The 25873-nt window shown below is 43.0% G+C and overlaps 1 protein-coding gene across 1 annotated transcript in view; it reads left to right on the forward strand.

The window, feature by feature from the left end:
* ddb1 (damage-specific DNA binding protein 1) overlaps positions 1–24596 on the forward strand; it is a 51176-nt gene extending 26580 nt beyond the window's left edge. Inside the window, exons 13-27 of the mRNA XM_079736154.1 lie at positions 1661–1839; positions 2139–2302; positions 3916–4023; positions 4481–4688; positions 4967–5062; positions 5449–5560; positions 8501–8624; positions 10767–10931; positions 11686–11780; positions 15195–15365; positions 17788–17897; positions 19483–19652; positions 21196–21298; positions 21967–22090; positions 23871–24596. Coding sequence (XP_079592280.1) covers positions 1661–1839; positions 2139–2302; positions 3916–4023; positions 4481–4688; positions 4967–5062; positions 5449–5560; positions 8501–8624; positions 10767–10931; positions 11686–11780; positions 15195–15365; positions 17788–17897; positions 19483–19652; positions 21196–21298; positions 21967–22090; positions 23871–23954 — 2013 coding nt within the window. The 3' untranslated portion in view covers positions 23955–24596. The remainder of the gene's footprint in view (positions 1–1660; positions 1840–2138; positions 2303–3915; positions 4024–4480; positions 4689–4966; positions 5063–5448; positions 5561–8500; positions 8625–10766; positions 10932–11685; positions 11781–15194; positions 15366–17787; positions 17898–19482; positions 19653–21195; positions 21299–21966; positions 22091–23870) is intronic.
* The last annotated feature ends 1277 nt before the right edge of the window (positions 24597–25873 follow it).

Raw genomic sequence — 25873 nt, forward strand, 5'->3', positions numbered from 1 at the left:
ATAGGCTTAAAGGTTTTTTTTTGGTTTGGATGTAATAGGTGTTCGTTTTGTGAGGTTAGCAGTTTGTCTAAATGTAATCTCTTAGCGATGTGTGAAGGCAAAAGGTGCCATGTTGTGACATAGGCAACCTTGGGTTCAGCGGATAATGCAGAACTTCCTTTATAATGTGTCGATGGCTGAGCCCTTTTTTCCTCTAATCATCAGGACTACCATCAGTACAGGGATGGGGGGCTGCGGTGCCCGCCACTGGCTAGTCGAGGTCTAATTTTATCCAGTGTGTCCAATAGTTCAGTGAAATCCCTCTTCAAGAGGTTCTGACTGTTCTCTTCGAAAACCATTTAATCCTGCATAGACAATAACTAGTATTAGGTTTTCCAATATAACTGTGGCTAGTCTCTTGTTGACATCACTAACTGTCACATATGGGAAGTAGCATGTTTTTAGTGTTCAAGTCCACGATTCAATAGTCGCACCTCGTCTCGCTTAGTTCTGCAAATATTTCTAAGTGACGGCCGAAATGAACAACTGAATGAGAAACCCGTTCAGCAACGAAAGCTCTGAAAGGCCTCAGGACTTCACTCTTAGTGAGCAGCAGAGTTTAACAGAGTTGCAAAGCCACAAAACATTGAAGTCTGCTTTCAAAAGGTGGTCATTGATGCACTTTTGGATACGGCAGAACTGCGAATACCCTGCGCTTTCGGACAACGCTGTGTGCTTTCTCCTTTCTTTTGCGAACACATATCAGTGTGTGAAAGGCTTCTCTTCACTTGCCAGCATAAAAACGAAATACAGAAGCAGGATTGACGCTGAGCCACACCTGAGACTGAGGCTGACCTCGATCGATCCACACATTACAGGACTGTGTTTGCAGAGGCAGGCGCACCCTTCTCATTAGGCTTATGGAAGTTTTTAACAATAATATTATATAGTGTAGTTGGAAGTGTAAATTTACCTTGAACAGAATGCTGTTGTTTCTGTTTTATGTTGCTTGCTTCTCCATTGTTTTCCTCTCCCGTCCAATAAAATATCCTCTTGCATGCCTTTCTCAGATCATTTTGATAAATGTCAACTTTCTCTGTCCTGCAGCCCTTTCTCCTACTGTTAACATAGCTAAGCAAGGTCTGGTAGTCGTTTCAAATGCAATTATCATGTGCCCATACACCTCAGATGACGTTCCTTTACTTTATTTTAAACACATATTTTTCCTTCTCTGGAGAGGTGATGAATAATCTAAAAAAGTATCCTCTGCAGTCCTTGGGAGAATGTAATTAAGAGTTTATTTTCAACTCTGTTTCCAACAACAATAAGCCTTCTTAATGAGGCTGAGAGCTTGATGGAACATTAGCAGCGCGATGCTAAAACCTGCTGGTCTGAGATTTTTGAGGCGTGGGATGACAATTATTCGAAATCAACGTTTTTGCCCTTTCTCTTAAAGTTTGTAGATAAAATAAATTGATGCTAGAATTTTTCCACTTTATTAACTTAGCCGGCACACATTTTGAGCTAATTTGATATGGTAGGGGGGAGGTGGAAAAGAATAGTACCAGCAGATTTTGGCCTCTATCTAATGTTCTTTATTATTATTAATGAACGCAGCCCCCTCCAATTGAACTACATAAGGGTCTCACCGGGCTCTGTCTCACGTGTGTCCTGTGTACAGATAACGTCGGGCTCGGTGCGTCTGGTGCTGCAGGAGAGCAAGGCGCTGGTCAGCGAGTGGAAGGAGCCCCAGGGCAGGAACATCAGCGTGGCCGCCTGCAACCACACCCAGGTGGTGCTGGCCGTCGGCCGCGCCCTCTTCTACCTCCAGATCCTGGCTGGAGAGCTCAAACAGATAGGGTGAGACACCGTTCGACACCTTCATGCATGCATAAATGCATGCATGCATGTATGCAGCACAAGCACGCACAACACATGCACAAGATACAACACACACACACATGCGCACAACACATGCACAACACGAACATGCACGCGCGACACACGCGCACGCCAGACACACAAGCGCCACACACATGCCACACACGCACACACGCGCGCGCCACACACGCGCGCCACACACACACAAACGCACACGCAAGTATTACTTCATAGCTGACATATCTCACAAGTCTGTCTGTTTATTGTGTGTTCTGCAGCACCACAGAGATGGAGCATGAGGTGGCCTGTCTTGACATCACTCCCCTGGGGGAGGCTGGCGACAAGTCACCCCTCTGCGCCGTTGGGCTGTGGACGGACATCTCAGCGCGGGTGCTAAAACTGCCCTGCTTCACGACCCTCCACAAGGAGATGCTGGGAGGAGGTGAGGGGAATGGTGTTGTGGTGATTTATCCCAGGGGGACACAACTTGTCCGATTTACGACGAGAGAGTGTGTGTTTGGTCAAGTGGGTGTATTTGATTGACAGGTCCACTGCTTTCCATACAGTAGTAGAAAAGGGTTTCTGTTGACGAAATCAAACCAATGTTTGTCTCGTCTCTCTTGGTTCTTCGGTCTGTCTTTCTCTGTCTGTTTCTCTCTTTTTCTTGGGTTTTTGTCTCTCTCTGTCCAAGCAGAATTACTTAATTTACATAATGAATAAACACAGTAGAAACTAATTTCACACGGATTATCAGCACTGGTGTTTTCAACCAGATAATTAAAGGGGGATGATGAAGAGGAATGGCGCCTTATTATTACCATTATGATGATGAAGGAGGTATCAGATCACCTTACCCGCTATTGGCAAACCACTCTGCTATACTCCACTGGCTCCCAGTTTAGCGATATAATTTTGCTGCACATTACAGGTGTCTTTTGAAGCCCTTAGGGGCATAGCTCCACCCTGCATGATGCTTGACCCAAGAACACTCAGTTTTCTTGGTAGGGTGTCCTTGATCTTCAGGAGGCCGATTTTCAAATGAAGGGTATCCGGACTCATGCCAGTAGGACCTTCAGGCGTTTAGAATGCCCTGCCTTAATGTGAACTCTGTAACTCTAACGTTTTCAAAATCACTTCTTACGTTTTTCGTAGACTTTCATTTGACGTCTTCTTTGGTTTATTTAGCTTTCATCTTATTTGTAATTCAGCCTTTCATGTTTTAATTTATTAATTTGTTTATTTGATCATTCTTTATCTTCTGTGTGTGTGTGTGTTGAAATATTTCCTAATTAAGTTCCTTAAAGCTTTTCTTTGATTTGGCCCATCAAAGCAATTTGTAATTTTTTTTATAAAAGGAGCCATACAAATAAAGTTTCATAGTTATATTTCTTATGCTCTCATGCTGTTGGGGTAAGTGCTCTGTGAGCAGATCTGTTTTCATTGATTGATGTTTTCCATGTGTTACAGACATGTCAATGCAAAATAGTTTTCTTTCCCCCTCAGTTGCTTCTCTGTTTTATTCTGCACCCGGCAACAGGAGGTGCATTGTACATTTTGACATAACTCATCGATATGTCATGTTCTGTTGCCATATCACAGACTTATTTTCAGAGTATGTATCCCAAACAGCAACTCACAGCTTTGTGTGTGTGTGTTGGGGGGGGTTCTGGTACAACATAAGATAAAAACACTGGCAGTTCAGATATTTTTTTGTGATCCTCCATAAAAAGCTCTTGAAGGGCTTTGTTTGAAATGTCACAAATATATATTCATTGCAATTGTTCTTCTATAAGACATATCTCGGCTGGTGTTAAGGAGGGACAGCTGTTGAAACATTATGCATTTCATTGCAGTCTATGTTAAAACGTTTTGCGGTCAAAATTTGAACACAAATGATTTTGTTATTAAAGGAAGCATTTCTCCTTACAAGCTTGCAGTTTAATTAACCTCATTAAATGGCTGCTCACCAAAGCAGAGAATGCCCGACGGCAGTGTTGTCATAGGAGCACTCTCTGTTGCGTTTCCTCCTCTTGTGATTGCATCTGTGTTTTTCAGAAATCATCCCCCGTTCCATCCTCATGACCACCTTCGAGGGCAGCTACTACCTGCTCTGCGCTCTCGGGGATGGAGCACTCTTCTACTTTGGTCTGGACCTGCAGACGGGTGCGTCTTACCTTCTTGCCTTCCTTCGTTTCACCACATAAAATCTTTCATCAAACACAAAATTCCCCATGCAGCTCTGGTAGTGGAAGTGCCTTAAAAAAAACACTTATTATTTTTGGTATGACATGAGAACAAATAAATAATACCATTTGTTTTATTGTTGCATCCACTGCCGCGGGGATGCAAGAGGAAAGTTCAGCGGCAGAGCCATAAGGAGGCATACTAAGTTCTGTTTGAGCTACCATAACAAACTCCCGGGCGCCATGTAGAACAGTTTTATTTCAAAATCAAAGTAAATGAAAATTCCAACACATGCATTGATACCAGCCTGCTGCAATGTCGTCCTACTCCTCCCTCCTCCTCCTATATAACCACAGTTTGATCATTATTTTCGTAGAAGACCCACAGTTTGGTGTATTTGTTTGATTTGTGTTTCTGTTGATGCGGCCGTTCCAAGGCCTGCTGCGGGAGCGCAAGAAGGTGACCCTGGGCACCCAGCCTACGGTGCTGCGCACCTTCCGCTCCCTGTCCACCTCCAACGTGTTCGCCTGCTCCGACCGGCCCACCGTCATTTACTCCTCCAACCACAAGCTGGTGTTCTCCAACGTCAACCTCAAGGAGGTCAACTACATGTGCCCGCTGAACTCCGAGGGATACCCAGACAGGTGAGGTGTCCCCTGTGTGGGGGGATTTATAGGCCAGATCACAGTTTCTCACTGGCTCCCTCTCAGACAAGGAGAACATTTGTGTTTCCTTTTTAACAACGCAATAAAAGAGATAAAAATAAAAAATAGATGTATATAATGCATTTGGTTTCCTGCTGTCGCAAAAAGGTCTGTAATTCTCAAAGCATAACTCGATGTTCTTGGAGGTACACTATCTGAAGTTTACCTCACCTAAAAGGGCTGTTCGGTTTTTAAGACTTTTTTTATTCCTTGCACAGTTTGGCTCTGGCCAACAACAGCACTTTGACCATCGGGACCATAGACGAGATCCAGAAACTCCACATACGGACTGTTCCCCTCTATGAGTCTCCCAGGTCGGTTAGCCTTCTCAAATATTTATAATGTGTAAAAGCAATAATACTGAATAATTATTGAGTTAGAATGGGTGGAATATGTACCCTTGTGCTTCTCATTGTTCCTTCTCTGTATTATTATTTTTTACTATTTTCTAACATCTTCACTTTATTTGTACTCTGTTATGCTGCTAATATGAAACCTATTGCACTCCTCACCATCTGTGTTCATTCTCATAGTTTCTCCGTGGACAATAAGAGAGGTGTTTCCTTACCCCTTTAGAGGGCTTTGTGTAAGGGGTTGTTGTGTAACGTGGGCCTGTGATGGTCTTTGAGACTGTACTGGGATTAAGGGATACATACTAATAACATTGACGTGACTTGACTTCTGGTCCACGCCTCCCTAGGCGTATCTGCTACCAGGAGGTGTCACAGTGTTTCGGGGTGCTGTCCAGCAGGGTTGAGGTGCAGGATGTTAACGGCACAACGTCTGCTGTCCGGCCCAGTGCCAGCACCCAGGTACGCGTGTATGTTTTGCACATTGGGATTCAAAGGACAGGGGGACATTAGGCACCAAGAAGCCAGGGCATCTGTAGTTAAATACCTATTATACTCTAGTCTTGTTGGACCCAGCGTTCCTACTACGTTATAACAGAACTTCTGGGAGGAAACGGCACAGAGCCTTGGCTGGAAACCATAAAAGTGCCTTGATTCACCTTTTGTTATAGAGCGATTCTAGTATGGATGAAGTGGAAGAAGCCTATAATAAGTATATTTCTTACTAATTAGAAAATAAGAAAGAAAGGAAGGAACAGCAAGTTCACCTATATTTCAGCTCATCTGCGATCAGACTTTAGATATTAATCCAAAATCTGATTTGGGAGACTCATTATAACTGAATACTGTGCTGTATATCCCTATGTATTTGGGTGTAGGGACCAGCAGGTTTGCCAGTTATGGGGGAAAGATCTCAGTAGGGGAAAGAGACATGGTTTTATCACTAGCATCTCATTATTCAGTGCAAGTGGTGGGGGTGGTGGCCAGGAATAGCAGGGAATGTGTGCATGCACCAGTGGATCCCTCCATGGGCCTGGTGGGTCGTCCAGGCCCATGGAGGGACGAGGCTGTCAGATAAAGACGGCCTGATGATCAGGGCCACCCCCTCCAAGGTAAGACCATGTCACAGCTGGGAGCTTCTCATAATAGTCCCACTGGTGAGTCTGCTCACAGGTGCTCTGGGACACTTAACACCTTGGGAAGGTGTTCCTACACTGAATTACATTGAGAAGGAAATAAAGTCATTTTATTAAGGTGGACTGAACTGGATAAGAAGTGAAGTTCAATGTACATGTGTGTGCACTCTTTATACTGGTGCGATACCCGACAGCGTACGTCAACATCGAATACTTTTTTAAACAATCCTCACGCAACCATCATTGATTTACACATAGCCGGTGATGTCACCAGAGTTGACAGAGCTGACAGTAAACAGCCACAAAGACGTTGAATAATCAGGTCGAAGAAAGAAGCGGTGGTGTTACTGCATAACTCCAGGGTGTATTGCAAAACCAATTTGATGGGAATACGTTACCATACTTTGGTTCGCTCATTATGGGCTGGCTGCAGTTATATTGACAATAAATACGACTGCCAGAGTAGTCAGTTACAACCCCACAGCTCTCCTTTTGAAAGATGTACAGTCTTTCAAAAATGTAACCCAGAAGCAAATCCTATTCAATATCTCCCTAGCTTTACTTGGTTTCTAAGTTGGCTTCAACAAGAAGCTTTGACTGCTTCCACTATGCAGGAGTACGTGCAAAAACCCACAAAAAATACCCACACACAAAACACACTATATAGAAACCATATACATTATGTACAATATGGTTTGTATTTACTTGTAAGGGATTCCATTTTGAGGATTTATATTGATGGCAAGATTGTAATTTGTTGCTTAGTAGAAGATATGAATACATTTTATGGTACTTTTATGATCCAGGCCAGTGAGTCTATGAGCAGCTGCTACCAGCAGCAAACGGTCATTCCATATACCAAAGGGCAGGGGATGAAAGTACCCCATTATATCTTCAAAGTATTAATAGCCATGACAGAGCAACACAAGAGCCTCAAGTGGTCTCAAAGCAGGTGATGTAACGTCTACCTTAAGGACTATGGATTGCAATTAAACCGCAACCCGAGACCTGGAGCATTCATGAAAGATAAGAAGTACAGACCCTCCATGCTATGAAAACAATATTATACCTAATAGCCCACACAGCAACCATTCCTCTTGAAGGACAACACTTGGATCGGCCATCCACTGAACACATTCTAATCATATGGTTTCCAAAGATGCAAGAGCGTTCACTCTGTGGCATTGTCATACTCCTATTTCAATGCAGGAATTCAATACAGGGGTCAAAATGAGAAACAATTTATTAACGCAGATATTATAATTACTGCTGACCGGCCATTCGATGAAAACAACTCGTTTGGGTTACTGATGGGGCGGACGCTGGGGGCAGCTGTTAGACAAGGCTGTTTGGGTTTTCTTTTTTGAGAGGAGAGTTTTCCAGCTCAAGCTCCAATGCCTTTCTTTGCAGTTGTAAAATCTATGTGGCAAGACATAGATTGTGTCTTGATTGTGTAACACAGACACAAACACAAACACAGCCACAGCCACACACACACATAGCCACACACACACACACAGCCACAGTCAAAGCCAAGCCGGTAAGGTTGCGGCTTGGCACACCCTGCAATTTCACTGTCTTGCCTGTGTAAAACCGAGGGGGTATTATCCGCCTTCACTAAGGAGCTGGCTTTCTTGGTTCAAACCCCAACATTCTTTATTTTGCTGACCACATGTTTTTTATACTGATGAAAGCCTCGTAACGAAAGTTCCTCTTCTAGTTTCTCGTAGATCACACCATCTATCACCGTCTTCGTTAGTTGCGACTGCATCACCTTCCCTCCCATGATGGTCAGCAGCTCTCGGATTTCACAGACTCTCCAGACTGGCTGCGTTGTCTCTAGACAACGCAGCAACACCTCTACCCAAGTCCCGCCCCTGGAACCCTGCAGCCGTCTAATCGCATTTATAGGAAAATTATCCCCCAAAATGTGTAGGGTCCGAGAGGTTAAATTGGGGTGCGAAAATCTATTTCCAGCAGTTGGGGAGGCGGGTATATGAAAACAGTAGCTATCAGTCTGCCTGCCTCTTCCCTCCCTCTTCATTTCTCATCTTATAGGCCCTCAACAACCCAACAGACAGGTCAAAACAAGCAGCCAATCTCTTTCGTGTTTGTCCATCTATAACACTCACGTATTTCATCTCCCCCTGCAGACCTTATCTGTGTATCCACCCTCTTGTCTATTCTTTGATCAGTCGAACCAATGTGTCTGTCAGCCTGTCTTTCATCTCTCCATCTCTTCCCATCTCTCTCTCCCTCCCTGCAGGCTCTCTCCAGCAGTGTGAGCTCCAGCAAGCTGTTCCCCAGCAGCACCTCGCCCCACGAGGTCTCCTTTGGGGAGGAGGTTGAGGTCCACAGTCTGCTGGTTGTGGATCAGCACACCTTTGAAGGTAAGCCCTCCAGGGGGGGGCAGGGGTTCTCATCAAGCTAAAGCTTTGCTTGTGCCGGCTGCTGGCTCTAAAACGAAGCACCTTGCGGTGAAGTAACGCGCTCAGCTCGGGGAGCAGAGCCTAGGTATATCAGCTTACACGCAAATAAACAGTGAGACATACCCGCCATACAGGACCAACTGCGACAGAGCTCAGTTTAAATGCGAGTTTCAGCTCGAAACAGTGTAGGTCCAACTGTGGGGTTGAAATTGGTTTTAAAAATGGCAGAATTAATGATGAATAAACATCAAAATGAAGATGGTGAAAATACGGTCTAGCTAGCCATTATTGCTGAAAGTGCAAATGCGCTGTAGCTTTCATTGGATATAAATGTTTATCACCCACTGGGAGACAAGGTACTCAACTCCATGTACACAGAATGGCAGAAAGTAGGTCAAATTAATTTGCATTCTACCTAGCTTCAATGAAATTACTGTAACACACTGTAGTACATTACATGTGGCCGGCTGAATTTCAGATGAAAACTAGTTTTGATCTTTATAATCCTCATGATCTGGAGCATAGGGTGTTTGCTAGCTGGTAGACAGCAGCAACCAACTTCACTGCTAAAATAACTGCAGCACTTGATTGCTTTTTGGTTGTATATTTTGGAGCCTTACCATTAAAGGGACACTTCACCCATTTGCATTAAGCTTTGTATCGTTAGAAACCCAGTCATATTTTTGAATGGTCTTGCATCATTCCCTCTTTTTCCCCTGAGACAGGAGAGATCCGTATTTAGCTCTAACACTTCCTGCTTTAAATGACGTGAAATTACGATTTTTGCGTCATTTAAAGCAGGAAGTGTAAAGCAGGAAAAACTACAAGCACATTACAGATCAGTCCCAGTGGGTGGGACTTAGTGGTGTATGGTTTAAACGGTATGGAGGATACACCGGTGTGAATTTGCTCTACGGTATGGATTTTGACAACTCAAACATCAAGCATATTAATTAGACAAATTAGACAATTAAAAATGGGCTGGAGCTTAAGAGGTTAAGACGTAAAGAAATGTTAAATGGCTTAACTCAATTGAAGGGATTTGAACAAAATTTCAAAAGTCTAAATGGAGTAAATAATGTTAACATGCTCACCATTTAAGAATATGTAAATGGTTGGAAACAAATAAAGTGACAGCTGAATGAAAAGCGCAAAGCATTGCTAACAATGCAGAAATGTAAATGAATTGAACTGAAGAATATGAAAGGTCAACTGTATTGCCCTGCACTGCTGAAAATTCGGAAAGGTCAAATGTATTGATATATTATATAGATATATATAGAATATATTATATAGAATATATTATATATATTAGAATATATTATAAAGATACCTATATATTGTATAATATTATATTATATTATTTAGATATAGAGCTCCAGCAGTCCACAAACAGAAACAATCACTCCTCCTCCATGCTGCAGTTCCCTCTGGACTGCAGGGAGTGAACGCTGATTGGCTGTTATGTTGCGTCCCTCAGGGAGTGAACACTGACTGGCAATGTGGGAGTTGTCGTCTTCAATCCACAAGCGCCAAAAAGTCACTGTCTGCATTTTTTTCGGTCAAGAAGTCATCAAATTACAAATTTATGTTACTATTCGACTACATATATGACCCACTTTCAATACAGATTCATGTCTCCACCGGTGAAATTGTCCTTTAAAGGTATCACAACTCGGCAAGTATCCAAAAGTGAATACTGTTATTGAGATATGCGTTTGTAGGTGGGTGTGAACATTACATCCATGTCACATATGTTTTGCCTTGTGTTTGCATACAGTTGTGGAGCACTCCTATTGAATTGTCAAGCATCCACATAACACCAGCAAGAAACAGCTTAATTGCATTGGAAATAAATAAGTTAAATTGTTAAAACAAATTAGAACATGATGTTAGGGCAAATATTCCTTCTAAATCAAATGTTTAAATCACACCACAATTCAAACATCTGATTTAGAGGGGCGCCTTAACATTTTCTTCACATCCCTAATTTGATCAGGATCTTTGCATACAGCAACATTGGCCGTCTTTCTGATAAGAATGCATGTTGTGTGTGTGTGACTGACTGTGTGTTGTGGTGATTGATCGATGGATTTCCTCCAGTACTCCACGCCCACCAGTTCCTGCCCAGCGAGTACGCCCTCAGCATGGTTTCCTGCCGCCTTGGACGGGACACCGCCGTTTACTTCGTCGTGGGCACAGCCATGGTGTATCCCGAGGAGGCCGAGCCTAAGCAGGGCCGCATCATCGTCTTCCACTACACTGACGGTGAGGTTGCCCTCAACACCACCACCACCATCATTAAACAACCCTCGCCGTCATAACCTCCTCGCCCCTCACCCCCGTGTCCTCGTACATGCCGAATAAGTTGTCGCTTTCACAAATTCCGGCAGCTTCCTCTGTCACTTTTTATTGTTTTTCCCTTTTATTATCTATTTTCGTCACCCTTCATTCAGTAGCCGCTCATAGCCCCTTTCTAACCCTTCTCTTTATCCCTCCCTCTGTATCCGTCACTGTCTCATCTTTTCTTTTTGAATCCTTTTTAATTTCTCTTCCCTTCCCTCCCTCTCGCCATCTATTATTTGTTCTTTCTTTTCGTCGCTGATCAACACTTGCCTTTTACTTTGTTCTTTTTTGTTTGCTCCCCTCGCCGGCCTTCCTCACTTTATCATCATCTTATCGTTTCATCTCCAGCCATGGCTCATCACTCCCTGCTCCCTTACTCCCCCTCCCCCTTTCGCAGCTTCATTTCTCACTTCCCACTTCATCTCCCGATCTCCTCCCTCACTCTCAAACCGGCTTCCAATTCATTCATTTTTTTCATCACCCCCATTTTTTTCCCATCACATCCTATTGACTCTGTCACACTTCTCTAGCTATCTCCCTTTGTTTCTCTTTTGATCTCAAAACCATGCTCTGTAAAGAAACATATTTTTCTAGTTGATGAGGTGTCGTTGCCATGGCGCCCGCGTCACTTTAGCGACGGGTTATTGACGGGACCTCTTGTTTACCTTCATCGCAGGCAAGCTGCAGACTGTGGCGGAGAAGGAGGTCAAGGGGGCTGTGTACTCCATGGTGGAGTTCAACGGTAAACTGCTCGCCAGCATCAACAGCACAGTAAGTGTGTGTGTGTGTGTGTGTGTGTGCGCGCGAGTGCACGCCCTTCTGGCACAGGGGGAAACGTGGGTCAGATAATCGTTCAAACTGATGACACTGGCCTGCTGGTGCGAGAGAGTGTGAATGAACATCAGTCTCTGTCAGCGGCTGCCAGAACAGCCTGGCTCTTGGTAGCTTCAAGCTGCTGTGTAGCAGCGACATTATTTGCCCTGAAATGGATCTACACGTAGCTTGTAGTACATGGGGTTCCTGAACAAGAAAAGCTCTATGAGAAACGTAGGAAATGTACCATGTCAGTGTCACCTGAATTTCGGTTGATTACCATTGAAAGTTACCTCAAGTGTTAGTGAGACAAGAGGCAGGGAAAGTGTCAGCAGTGTCTGGAATGTTGGTTTTGAGGGAGACGAACAGACCATAATATATAGAAAGAAAGACACTTCAAATCGCCTAACAGATGTCTTTCCACTGCTTGATTGAGTTGCTCAACTTCTTTCTCTTGAGAATGAAATCTATATCCTGGCAGAGCAATGATGCATCATTATGGACAAGAGACTGAGAAATAAAACAAGACCAGTGATGCAACTACAGGTGTTATCATGGCCAGTGGATTCGTCACCTTTTGAGTTATTCATTATTTATTTCATCCGTGCTCTCTTGAGCTGGTTTTAATAAAGATGGATTAAACGTCACGTGTAGATGCAGCTGTTAGTTGACACTGTATAGCTGTGTCTAAAACAGTTTATATTACACACCCAATCTTGGTTTGACCCATATTGTATATAATCAATACCACAGCCCTATGTACAAATCCTGTACAATTCATATATGCCCCTATGGATAAAAAAAAAGAAGCCATGGCTGGCTGCACAGCTAATCCCTCATAAACCCCTATGAGATGGGATTGCTACCAGATAATATTATTTTCCAGATTTTGAGGTCGCTACACACCATGATTTCAACTGTGTGTGTGTGTGTGTGTGTGTGTGTGTGTGTGTGTGTGTGTGTGTGTGTGTGTGTGTGTGTGTGTGTGTGTGTGTGTGTGTGTGTGTGTAAAAGGAGAAGAAGCTAACAAATTGGTAGAATATTTCTCTGCAAATATCCACATCCCCCTGTCAGTCACACTTGATAATATCTGGCTTGCCTGTTTTGAGAATGTCACTGTAAATTTCCATATAAATGGAAGGGACGGAAAGGAATTGTACGACTGTAAACCTCTTGCTTTTTTGCATTTTTATTATTTTATTTTATTTTGATTTATTGCAGCAAATTGTTTTTAAAAGCCAACGAGGTCTGCGACCTAGATCAAATGGGAAACAAAAGGAAAATGAAATGGTGTTGCCAGTTCGGTCCAGAAAAGCATTGCAAATTATTAAACTGGTGAAGACTGTCATCTGAAACCTTGCTGTAGCACACCAGTAGAATAACCCACACTGTCTGCAATGCTAATCAAGTCCAAAATAGTCAGTCTCAAACAAAATCCAAACTGACAATATGCTGCTGTAAACAAAGTATATATATCTACGAGTTGCAAAAGTAAAAGTTTCTCTCCAAAAACTGAAATGGTCAAAAGAAAAATTTAAAACATGACTATAGCTGGTGGCTGTTTAAATGTCTGCAGGGATTCCTCATTTTCATGTTTTCATATTTTTAATTATAGCCTTTATGTTAACTATTGGAAATGCATCGTCATGGATTCACACAACAGCCTCCTGCCAATGAACGCTCTTGGGATCGCTCTGTCCGAAACCAGCCCTCCCACCCAAAAACCGCCCATTTATTTATTTATTATGTTACAATCGATCGCCTCTTAATTAAGACTGAGACGGCATGGGTGTTGGGGGTATTTTTTTGTATTTGTTCATCCGCGGTACTGCTGATGAAGGGGGAGCAACAATGGAACACACACACGGCCCAAATTACTCACACCACTACACACACGCTTTCGTGTTTGAGTGTGACAACTAGAGATGGGCGATATGGCCTAAAATCCATATTGTGATATACATTGCAGCCTCTTGCGATAAAGATATATATCACAATATAAAATCATAAAATAACCGTTTCAGAACAGGTTACATAGACCCTAAGGAAAGCCAAACTGCAAAATGTATTTAAAAAAAAGAGAAATATAGTATGTCATTTCGAGAACATTTATTGTGAAACACTGTAATCATACAACTTAATGTTGCAGATAAATAAAATTAGTATTGGGTTTGTTTCCTTAAGTGCAAACCATTCTAAAAGGCACTACACTTAGTTTAAGTCCTTGGCTCTTAAATGCCACCCAAGATGCAGAGAACAGGAAAAACGTGTGTCTTTCTAGATAAGGAACAGACACTGTACTGACAATTAGGGATGGGCATGATTAATTGATGATCGATCATTGATTGTTACGATTTTTGTTGATTACGTGATATTTTTAACCATCAAAAGGAGGTTGACCCAGACGGAGAGGTGGTCTCGGAGACGTTGCTCAACATGGAGCAAAGAGGAGACGGAACGTCTTTTGGATATTTGGGTCCGATATCCAAAAGACATTCCGTCTCCTCTTTGCTCCATGTTGAGCCACCACCCGACGGTCCGACAAAAGCAAGTAAAAAGTATGCTGGAAAACATAACTTAAAAATGCCGATGCATTTAACACATTCCGAGTCAGGATGAGGGAGAAGGAGTTGGACCAGTCCGCAGATCAATGTATATCACGCTGGATATCCATGTTTGTTTACTTTCACCGGTGCTTCCCCCCCCCCCCCCCCTTTTTCTTTAATGCTTTACAACGCCCCAGACTTTTTTGTCCAATGATTTAACGTTCTTTGCACACATGCAGGTTTGTTGACAAATTCTGGCACTGTTGCGAAAATTGCAATGTGAAAAGGAATTGCACCAAACCAAAAATTAAACATTGTATTTTGCGTCATCAACATGCATTATCGCGATAGAACTAAAATCTCTATCGTAGGCCATTTTTTTTATCGTTTATATCGTATATCGTTTATATCGCGCATTACTAGTGACAACTGGGTTTGATTTTATGTATTCATTTGTTCATGTATTCATTCTTTTTAAAAGGGTTAGGGTTAAAACAATATGGGGGCGTTATCCAGCATCTGGATAAAATAAGTTGTATGGACACACACTAAACATTAAAGACTTAATTTAAATGATTCGTCATCAATTATTCACCCAAAGCTTGTTCAGAGTGTACATTAACAGCCCATTGGGAACTGCAATTTGTGTAGTTTCTCAAAGCTAGCCATGCAATGTTTAATGTCTTAAATCAATTGCTATTGTAAGCACAGTCGCAGAGTTACAGGGAATGCCTTTCCATGTTGACGGTCGGATGGAATGTAGGTGAGCGCCCAGGTGGGCATCCGACCCCGACTGTCCTCAGCAAACCCTGTGGTGTACTTCTAGGTGCGTCTGTACGAGTGGACGGCAGAGAAGGAGCTGCGCACAGAGTGCAACCACTACAACAACATCATGGCCCTCTACCTGAAGAACAAAGGGGACTTCATCCTGGTGGGGGACCTGATGAGGTCCGTTCTCCTGTTGGCCTACAAACCCATGGAGGGCAACTTTGAAGAGGTGTGTTTGTGCGTGTGTGTGTGTGTGTGTGTGACAGTATGACTGTATGACTGACTGTATGACCGACAGTATGACTGTTTGACCGACAGTATGACCGTATGACCAACAGTATGACAGTATGACCCACAGTATGATCGACAGTATGACAGTATGACCCACAGTATGACAGTATGGCCGACAGTATGACCAACAGTATGACAGTATGACCCACAGTATGACAGTATGACCCACAGTATGACAGTATGACCGACTGTATGACCGACAGTATGACCCACAGTATGACAGTATGATCCACAGTATGATCGACAGTATGAACGACAGTATGAACGACAGTATGAACGACAGTATGAACGACAGTATGAAGGACAGTATGACCGACTGTATGACAGTATGAACGACAGTATGACTGTTTGACCAACAGTATGACCGACAGTATGACTGTTTGACCGACAGTATTACCGAATGTATGACAGTACGACCAACAGTATGACTGTTTGACCGACAGTATGACTGTTTGACCGACAGTATGACAGTATGACCTACTGTATGACAGTATGATCGACAGTATGACCGACAGTATGACAGTAAGACCGACAGTATGACAGTATGGCCGTATGACCATAGACTCCCAAGGGTAGATTAGAGTATAGTTTGAGGAATAGTAGTCTTCTGTACGTGGAGGTATGGTGAGCTTGGTCGGTATGTTAATATGAAATTGGTATGCCTTAAAAACTGGTTTACCGGAAGTGAACATATCAAAACAATCAATAACCATGTTTCTAAAGCATACTGTGTCAAAATTTACATTTACATTTACATTTAGGGCATTTAGCAGACGCTTTTATCCAAAGTGACTTACAATAAGTGCATTTGTTACAATAAGTACATTTGTCATAAGAAGTGAAACAACATATCGCTGTCGGTACAGTAAAGATGTTCATAGAACCAAGTGCAAGTATTACAATCGCTAGGCTAACCCATTCCCCGTGTAAAGCAATGATAGCAGCTACTGTAGATGCTACACAATTAAGTACCTTGAATAAGTGCAATGTACAAGTGCCTGGACGTACAACATTCAATGGTGGCTGTGCATTGGTTTCTATGCAGAGTCGAGGTGAACTCTGAACAGGTAAGTTTTGAGTCTTTTGCGGGAGCTGGTGAGCGACTCTGCGATCCTGACATCGGTAGTGAGCTCGTTCCACCACTGAGGTCCAAGAACAGAGAAAAGTTGTGACTTCGCTGATCGACCACTGTTAAACGGATGTTTGCGAAATTAAATGTGTACCGCTTTAAGGCCCAGCCTGCATTGGAGAGAGGTCGTGGTTCAGACAGGCAAATTCGAACAAATGCATCCAATTTTTTTATTTTATTTGGCATGGGTACACTATGGAATCTACCCTTTGTAGCCATATTCGACAGCCGAGCCTACGTGTTTTTGACGCAATGTTAGAGCTGTATAAACATTGGAGATATGCATGTTTTTCACTTTAAAATGTATATCTCTGCCTTCTTTAGCCTTATTGCTATGAATTTCACACCATATAGTCCCACAGTCACCTAGTACATGTTTGCCGAGGTTGCAGCTTTTACCACTTCCGGTACCAAATCTTTTGGAGTTTGGGTGTTTGGTCAAGTTAGAGCCATTGCTTCAAGTTATAATGATCTGACCATATTGGTCAGACTCTGAAAGTTGTTCATCATGACGAATGGTGAATGTATAACAAGTTCCATGCATATTGCACTTTCCTAGTGGAAATGACAGCCTGTTGAGTAAGTTGCATTTCAAAGGCTTGTTACGGCGCCACCTATAGTTAAGCCTGCCTATTTTCATAACTTTTCGACCATGGAGTTTTTGAGATATGGCAGATTTTGTCAGGAAAAAAATTAAAATAATAATATTATTACAATAGGGTTCCTGCGGATTCGTAGGACCCCTAGTTACACTGCCTATGTAGCTTCTCTGACTAACAAAAACCTAAACAACGTGAAAAAAATACACTGCAACCATTGTTTTCACAAGCAGCAATTATCCAATTGCTGCTTGTGAAACACACACACACTGTGTGTGTGTGTATCTACATATAATTATGAATAACATTCATCTTTGATTGAATAATCATTTCTTTCTATTGCCTTAATGTCCTGTAAGCCTTTCAATGATTTCAACCTTGTTTGTGTGCCAGAAGGAAAGGTGAGGAACATGATGTGTGCACAAACAAACACCCAGTCGCCACAAGACCCAAATAGCAGCATCAACAATAGCGGCACCTTGCTTTCTGTGAATCTGACTGCTCCCAAAAGAAGAAGTAGCAGTGTAGAGTGGATATGACGTGGGCATAGATATATCTATGCCCACTTCATGCGAAGCAGCCCTGTTATAACAGGGCTGCTTCGCATTACCTCTCTCTCGTTTACCTCTCAGATTGCACGTGACTTTAATCCAAATTGGATGAGTGCCGTGGAGATCCTGGATGATGACAACTTCCTTGGGGCGGAGAATGCGTTCAACCTGTTTGTGTGTCAGAAGGACAGGTGAGGAAACGCCAACAGCAAACCAACAGGAACAGTCCCACGCACATACACAAAGTTGCAAGATCAAGGACAAACTTAATTTAACAAAAAATGCTAAGCGAAGTGCAGCAGCGTTCCTTAAAGCCGTCCTCATCCTGTTTGGATGAGGACTGTTGCCACAGTTACCTTGAAAAAGCAATCTGATTACTGATTACTCCTTTAAAAAGTAACTCAGTTATTTTACTGATTAGTTGATTTTAAAAGTAACTAATTTAGATTAGAATTTACTTTATTAGTTGCATTCAGGAGCTGCCGACAACGACCCCTGCTGCCTCAAAAAAAAAGACAACCGGTTTTAGAGTACTCGCTTTATTGGAAGTGCAACGTCAACAATTTATCTCCTGACAATTTAAGTTGAACTTAAAAGCAATTTCCTGAATTTTTTATTAATTTTTTATATTCAATGTGTGTGGAAATAGTAACGCGTTAGAATACTTGTTACTGAAAAGATTGGTCAGATTAGAGCGTTACTCTAATGGCATCACTGGTGATGAGTACCTCAAGGTGCGCTTTGTTCTTTAGCCAGTATAACTAACCCAACACTTTCAAACAAGTGGGAAATCTAAGAAATAAAAGTTTCCCCAATGCGAGTGAAGCTCCAAGGCTTTGGAGATGTGTTTGGTGGTCCCACTAATGGGTTTGATTATGAGAGATGATGACTCAGAATAAACATGCTTGATTGTCATATTATTCCTCCTTTCTCTTTCGCTATCATGCAAAAGAAAGAGCCTGCAACGGGGTGACACACAGCTTGCAGGGCTTGCAAATCCTGAAGGATCAAATCACCTACTGCCTACATCTCGTTGCACACTATTAACCCGTTTTACATGGAAATATCCTATAACACAAATACAACACTTTGTTCTGTTTCACGTTGTCATCTAGCGACTCCCCTTCTCACAATGATCTCACCAGACGTTAAATGAAACCAAAAACCAGCATGTGCTTTTGGACGAGACAGCAAGTGCAGCTTTTTTTCTCCATCCTGCCGCCCTCCTCGTGTCCTCTGAGTCATCGTTAAAAGCCTTTCCTCTGCGCTAATTGGCTCCTTAGCCGTGTTGCCCTGCTCATTTATTTCTCGGTCAGCCCTACGGTGTGTGGATGTGAAGGGGTGTGTGCGGTTCTGGTTTGGGCGGGCTCGCGGGCTCGCTGCTGGCCGGCGCTGAGGCCTGTGTCAGCTCCTGTTAGCCACCTAATGCGTCAGGTGTACTCACTGTATTGTGCTGACCTTTATCTCCCATTCTGTTGTGCTGGTCTGGTTTGACCTTTTTATTTACCCTTCTCCGAACGCTACAATCACACCGGCGCTCATCCATCTCTCGCGTCCCCTGAGAGATTGTATTATCTTTGCTCTCTTTATCTGTTGTTCGACTGGCCAGCGTGTCATTTAATATCCCTCGGCGCTCTTCCTCTTTGAGGTTGTTTTATTCCTCTCCTGTGTGTTCTTGCCTATGCCTTTGTCATACCTCTCCCCCCCCCTCCCCGCCCACCTCCCCCTGGCTCTCCTTTTCCTTAATGACGCACCCATTGTCACGGTAACCCACAGCGCGGCCACCACAGACGAGGAGCGGCAGCACCTCCAGGAGGTGGGGGTCTTTCACCTTGGGGAGTTCGTCAACGTGTTCTCCCACGGGTCGCTGGTGCTGCAGAACCTGGGGGAGAGCTCCACGCCCACCCAGGGCTCTGTGCTCTTCGGCACCGTCAACGGCATGATAGGTAAAGGAAGGGCATCGCCTGTGTACTCCGGTCTGTCTCTCCCTTTCTTTCTAATTCTGTCTCTCACTTCCTCAGTCTTATTCTGTCCCTCTCCCTTGCTCCCTTGCCTCTCTTTGCCTGGGTATTGAGGTGGTGGTAGGGTAGGGTTGAAGTTTTGAGAGACATTAATGTGGTGTCATGGAATGACTCTCTAGTTGGCAGAATTATTCCCCCCTCCCCCCAAAAAACATGTCTACCTCTGAACTATGAATACATTATTAAATACAAGAGGAACCTGGCCACTGCCCAGGCCAATTATAATAGCACCGTGGCTGATTTTCACCATTTAAAACGTGTTCCTTTCCAACTTGGCACAACGACTGGAAGGGGTACCAAATGAGGACGATAGTTTGGGAGAACACAACCTCTGCTTTGAAAAGCCTCTCAGGAAAGTTCCCCCGCCCCCCCCCCCCCCCAGACACACTTCAGCCTGTGGCACACAGGTCAGGCCGAACGCTGCCCACCTGAAAATGAAGAATAATGCACCTGCCTGCCTCCTCCTCGACCCTCCAGCCACTTCTGCTGCTATTAAGGGATGAGGTGGAGGAGGAAGGATGGAACCCATACAACATTGTGATTGCAACGCAAGCAGTCATGGTTATTTTAGCATTTAACTTTTTTTAAATTGCATGTAAGGATGCCAACCGCAATGTCGAGCGGAGGACACGACACAGACTATTTGTTTATACAAATAGTCTGTGTCATTAGAGTTCCATGCGGAAGCCGGTATTTCCAGGAGTCCATCTCCTGTCCAGACAGGAATGGCTGCTCAGACTCCTAGCAGGCTCGACTAACTAAGAGAGAAAGACGCACGTAGAAGAAGCCCACCCAGGTTCTTTGTGAGGCGTTTAGCATTGGGGGACCCTGATGGTTATGGAGTAATGTGTTTGAATGGGGAATCAGCAGGGATCTCCCCGTGGGTCATTCGATGTATTATGTGGCTGCTTCTTCGACTCTTGTCCCTGTTCCGGGAAGCAATTGGATGTTGCAATGCCTCATGTGTTGTGACATTGGATAATGGCAGAGCAAAAATATATATACATATATTTTGTGTTTGACATTTTTATATAAACTTAACTGGAATGGGAAAGGATGGGCATTGTCTGTTAAAGACTTCAAGAGTTGATCATAACCAGCAGTGTTGCCATGGTGTGCATTTCCTCATAGAGAGAGAGATTAAGTGAATGGAAGATGGATGTAATGTATGTGTTGAATGGCTGGTGGGAGGCGGTATGATTAACTGACTATTAAAGGACTGAAACAGAACTTACAATAAAACACTGCATTATACAGCCAGGTAGATGACGCAATGAAAAGCAGGCCTCTTAAGATTGTCAAGAGATTTAATTGAGGGATTGTTTTAATGAAAGACGTGACACCTTATTTAGTCATTGTGATAATGCTTCATTATGTTTTTCTCTCTCCCTCTCTGTCTGTCTGTGTCTGTTTCTTACGCTCGCCCCCCTCGGTCTCTGTGTCTCTCGCCCTCTGTGTGTTGCGGCAGGCCTGGTGACGTCCCTGTCGGAGAGCTGGTACAGCCTCCTACTGGATCTGCAGAACCGCCTCAACAAGGTCATCAAGAGCGTGGGCAAGATTGAACACAGCTTATATCCTTCACATGTCCTTCTCACACACAAACTCACACACTTGTAAACTAAATTCTGTGGTAGTTGCTAAATTAAACCAGGGTCTTTTCTAATTCCTTTTTCTGGAGTGTGTGCCGGACACCTGGTTCAACTGTTTAATGCGTGAAATGGCTTATTCGAGGCTGCCGTCGCCACACCAAAGACATGAATTGGGCACACAGGAGCTCTGGGGATACGCTCAAAATTTAAGTAGAGGGCCGGAGACACTGACGGCACCTATAGGTCTATTTCTATAGTGCTTTTATATATTTTACAGTAACCGGTCGAGGAACATCCCCAGAATAGCAGAGGTGTTTTTCTGGGTGTAAAGTTCCCAAAAGTTTACAGACTTTTAACACTTAATAATCACTTCAAGAAAAGAATTGCATAATTTTTTATCAAGGTGGATTCTAGTGTAGTGGCATAGGTTTTGGGGACTCCCAGCAGAAAGAAAACCTTCTCCTGAATGCGACCGAATTCACTGTAAATCAATATGACTTAATGGTCTTGATAAAAGTTTTTTGGGTGGGTGGATGTGCGTATGTATGTGTGTATGTATTTAAATACAAATATATGTATGTATTCCTTGCATGGACCTTCTCTGGCCACATGCCCACATGGGGTGTATTTTTCCCTTGACTCTGGATTACCTGGAGGTCGTTCCACACAGAGCGCAAAACAGAGCAGGCCACGGGGTTCATCGATGGGGACCTGATCGAGAGCTTTTTGGACCTGGGCCGCACCAAGATGCAGGAGGTGGTCAATACTCTACAGGTGAGAGGGGCTGCAGCACAACCACTCTTGCGGTGGCTGCGATTTTCCCTATTTCACTGTTTTGCTTTTCGCAATGAAACTCATTCATTGTCTGGCCTTGCCTCGGCTGTATTGATTCTCTTGCCAAATCCGGTTGGAAGTAAAGCAAAAGCGTGTTATCTGAAATTGCCTTCCTTGCAGATTTCTGTTAATCATTTAACAGGGTTAGGGTCTATTTTGGATATAACTTTGATTGCTACCCTTTCCTTGGGCGCCGCCATTATTTTGTTTTATCTCGGGGAGTGTGTTGCTCCTCCATTCTTCGTGATCTGAAACTCCCTCCCCCTATCACTGATTGGTCCTAGTATTTTTAAATTTGTGGAAAAGGATTTTAACAGGATTTAGGCCAGACCAATTTGCAGAGTGTAACAGCATATGATCTATTGATATTGGATTAGTCTTACGAGGCATGCGTTTTTGCATTGTGTCACCTATTATCTTCATCCATTATATGCGTTTAATGAAGGATCAGCAAACAAATAATTTTTCAATTTAAACAATGTTTGTCTAATATGGCTATCTCTATATCTGTTTCTTCATTGCCCTAGACACAAATTTCTCTTTTTTTGATCCAAGTGGAGGAAAACTGTGTATATCTTACATACTCATCGTAGCGCATTATCCTATAATGAGACAAGCTGGAGAATAAAGGGGGGGATGATGAAAAGGATAAAACCAACAGATCAACACATGGAGTAGATCCTGTTGTCCTTTTGTTGCACCAAAAAATAATCCCCCAAGCAAACCACACAGTGACCAAGATTCTTAAAAACAGCCTCAGTTTTTTGAAATATTAGTATTACATAATATTGGAAGAAATAGAAATGGTCTTATTTTCTGACCATAACACCTACCCATAAGAAGGAAAATAAATTCCTTCTGCTATTGACCTAAAACTGCTAAACGCATAGTAGCCCTGCAGTTGTTTGCAACAAATAAATCCCTTCCTGGCCTGGAGAGTTTCTGCAAAAAATATATTTTTTCCAGTTTCTGAAATGTTTTATTCAACCGTCAACTAGTCTGGGCCGTCATTCTCTTACTGATGTCAGTGTATTTGTGCGGGAGTTCTTTCAAGAGTCTTCATGTGGGCGACTTAGGCTTGTTAAGCGGAGCTCGCAAAATGTCAGCAGAAGGATGTGCATGGGGGACGTTGACCTTTGTATAAATGCTCTTCCAATAAGCATGTGAGTGATCCCGCCACCATCAACTTAATTAATAGTGCATATCAATTTAAGTTAAAATCACACTTTGTGCATGGGGGTATGTCGATATATACTTATAGATATACTCATTTTAATTATTTTCTATTTACAATTTTGCAATTCTGACCGATGCAATGCGATTATCTGCCGTAGCACCTGTAGCTTGTTCACAGTGGCGATATGTCCCTTTAGAATCGCAACAATTTGCCATTCTTCAAGACCACAGTAGGCTAGTCAAACAGTTCATGTTCACTCCTCTCACATTTACGTTAATGAGCGTGAGTGCTGGGTTCGGATCAGCAGAGGAAAGAAAATAACAATATTTTACATTGACAAACTCACCTTTGTCTCGGTGGGAAGCAGTCTGAATGGGAGAGGAGAAGGGAGAAGAGATGGGTTAGATAAGAGTAAGGAGAGGAAATGGGGGTGACAAGGGTTAGATAAGAGCAAGAAAAGGAGAGGGGGGAGGAAAAGTGAGAAGGGCTTTGTGGACGTGGTGCAGATGTTACAGCCGCCAGCATCTCTGGTGTGTGTTTCAGATCGACGACGGCAGCGGCATGAAGCGTGAAGCCACAGTGGACGAGGTGATCAAGATCGTAGAAGAGCTGACCAGGATCCATTAGGTTCTACTCGGGGTCGTCGTGAAGGTTAAAGGGGGAATATTTGAGATGGATGAGGGGTGGGAATTTGGAGACTGCGGTTTTGTAAATAATTATGAATAAACTGTGCATGTCTGTCCTTCAGACTTCAATGATTCAACATCTTGGTGGAGCCCATGAAGGCGCCACATACTCAAACGTAGTACTCCTCTTGTAGGCAGCGAGTGCTACATGGGAAATGTTGTTCTATTTTACCATTAAAAAAAACTGTGGTTTAGGTATGTGTGCTGTGTGTGTGTGTGTGTGTGTGTGTCTGTTTGGGCATGCATGTGTGCTTGTGTGAATTGGTGTGTAACGACATGACCAACGCTGGACATTGATCCTATTTGACACGAGAATCCATGGCCAGTTGTCGATGCTTCATGCTACTTTATGCAAAATAAAAGTGACATGGTTATCAAGCATCTCACACACAATAGCTCTTTATCACCATTGTTTTTCTAGAGTTGAAAACATGCAGCGAATGATTTCCGAAGATTATTATTGAAGTCTTGAGCCGGAAAATTATGTTTGAGACGTAATGAGCAAAGTGAGGAGTTTTTAGCTATTTTGTTGTTGTGATGTTTTCTTCATGTTTCTTTTAATAAAGGTTACTTTACTACCGTTTCCCCTATCATCCTATTATTCCAGCTTTTGAATCAGTATGATTATTTTTTTCCCCTCCCCTCTCTCCATCCAAGCCGCACAGCCATTGTGCCATCTGTTCCGAGTCTTGTCACAATTCTTTTGTTTTTAAGTGTTCTCATCAGTATCAGGGAGGTCTGCGTGTCATAGTAGGTTAGTATCTTCTTTGTCTGACCCAGCAGAGTTTTATCTGGTTTACTGCCCCTTTAGATTCAGGGCAGCGGCTCCAGAGCCAGAACTGGTCCACCAGTTCCCCAGGGTGCCCTTTGTAACCCCCATTCTTCGCCTGACCTTAACCACACAAGACCCCTCGCTAAACTTAGCCATTTCCAACCTAATCTTGAATCGTATAATGTCGAACTTTAAAGGTGCTGTAGGTATGCAGGGCTTAATTTGAGTAATCTGTTAGAATTACAGTAGCTATCTTTCAGCTTGTATGAGTGAAATGCTCAGAGTATCTGTTCTGGTTGACTTGCATACCTCTTTATGAGACACTTTTGATCTTGGACGGATCCTGGCTAATTTCTAACCAATGAGTGCACCTCTTGATTGTTTCAGGAAATGAATCCTTCCTGTCAAAACACAGGTCAGGAGCAGAGAGAGACGGTCCTTATAAGGGGTTATTTTATAAAACTATCGGTTCTGCTCTTATCCGCTCTCTATGCAACTATCACTTTCTTTCTTTTTTTACACGTTTTTCCAACTTATCTTATACCTAGACAATAATTTCCAATTTAACCATAGTATGACCTTATACCCAAACCTATAGCAATTTTTTACACATTACCTGTAATGAACCATAATACACAATCTAATAAGCTGTACTCAATTTGGTTGTCACAGGAGTACAAGAGCAAGTGTAGGATGAAAATGTAAAAATATTTAGCCTTATAGTCAACCTTAATCTCCATCCTCCGGTTTTGCCTGAGGCTATAAAATATGTGTTAAAATACTTATACTCTATACCAAGAATGCTAAAATATTATGGTTAGATATGCCATGACGTTCAAAATGAAGTCGTCACCTTATAACCAAGCCTCTATCCTGCGTTCTTCATAGAGGTTAGCATAACAATTGGTTGACCTAGCAATAATGTGTCAATCGGGCATTGACGCACACTACATGTTATTAAATGGCCCATCAGTAACCAAGCAACCGAATAATGACATCTTGTGCTGCTCCAATTGTGCAACGGTTAGAATTTGCCATGAAAGATTTGATATGGTCGCCTGGAGACGAGGTGCCGGCGCGGTGTGACA

The sequence above is a fragment of the Pollachius pollachius genome (genome assembly GCF_949987615.1).
Source record: "Pollachius pollachius genome assembly, chromosome: 5".
In the NCBI taxonomy this organism is placed as follows: Eukaryota; Metazoa; Chordata; class Actinopteri; order Gadiformes; family Gadidae; genus Pollachius; species Pollachius pollachius.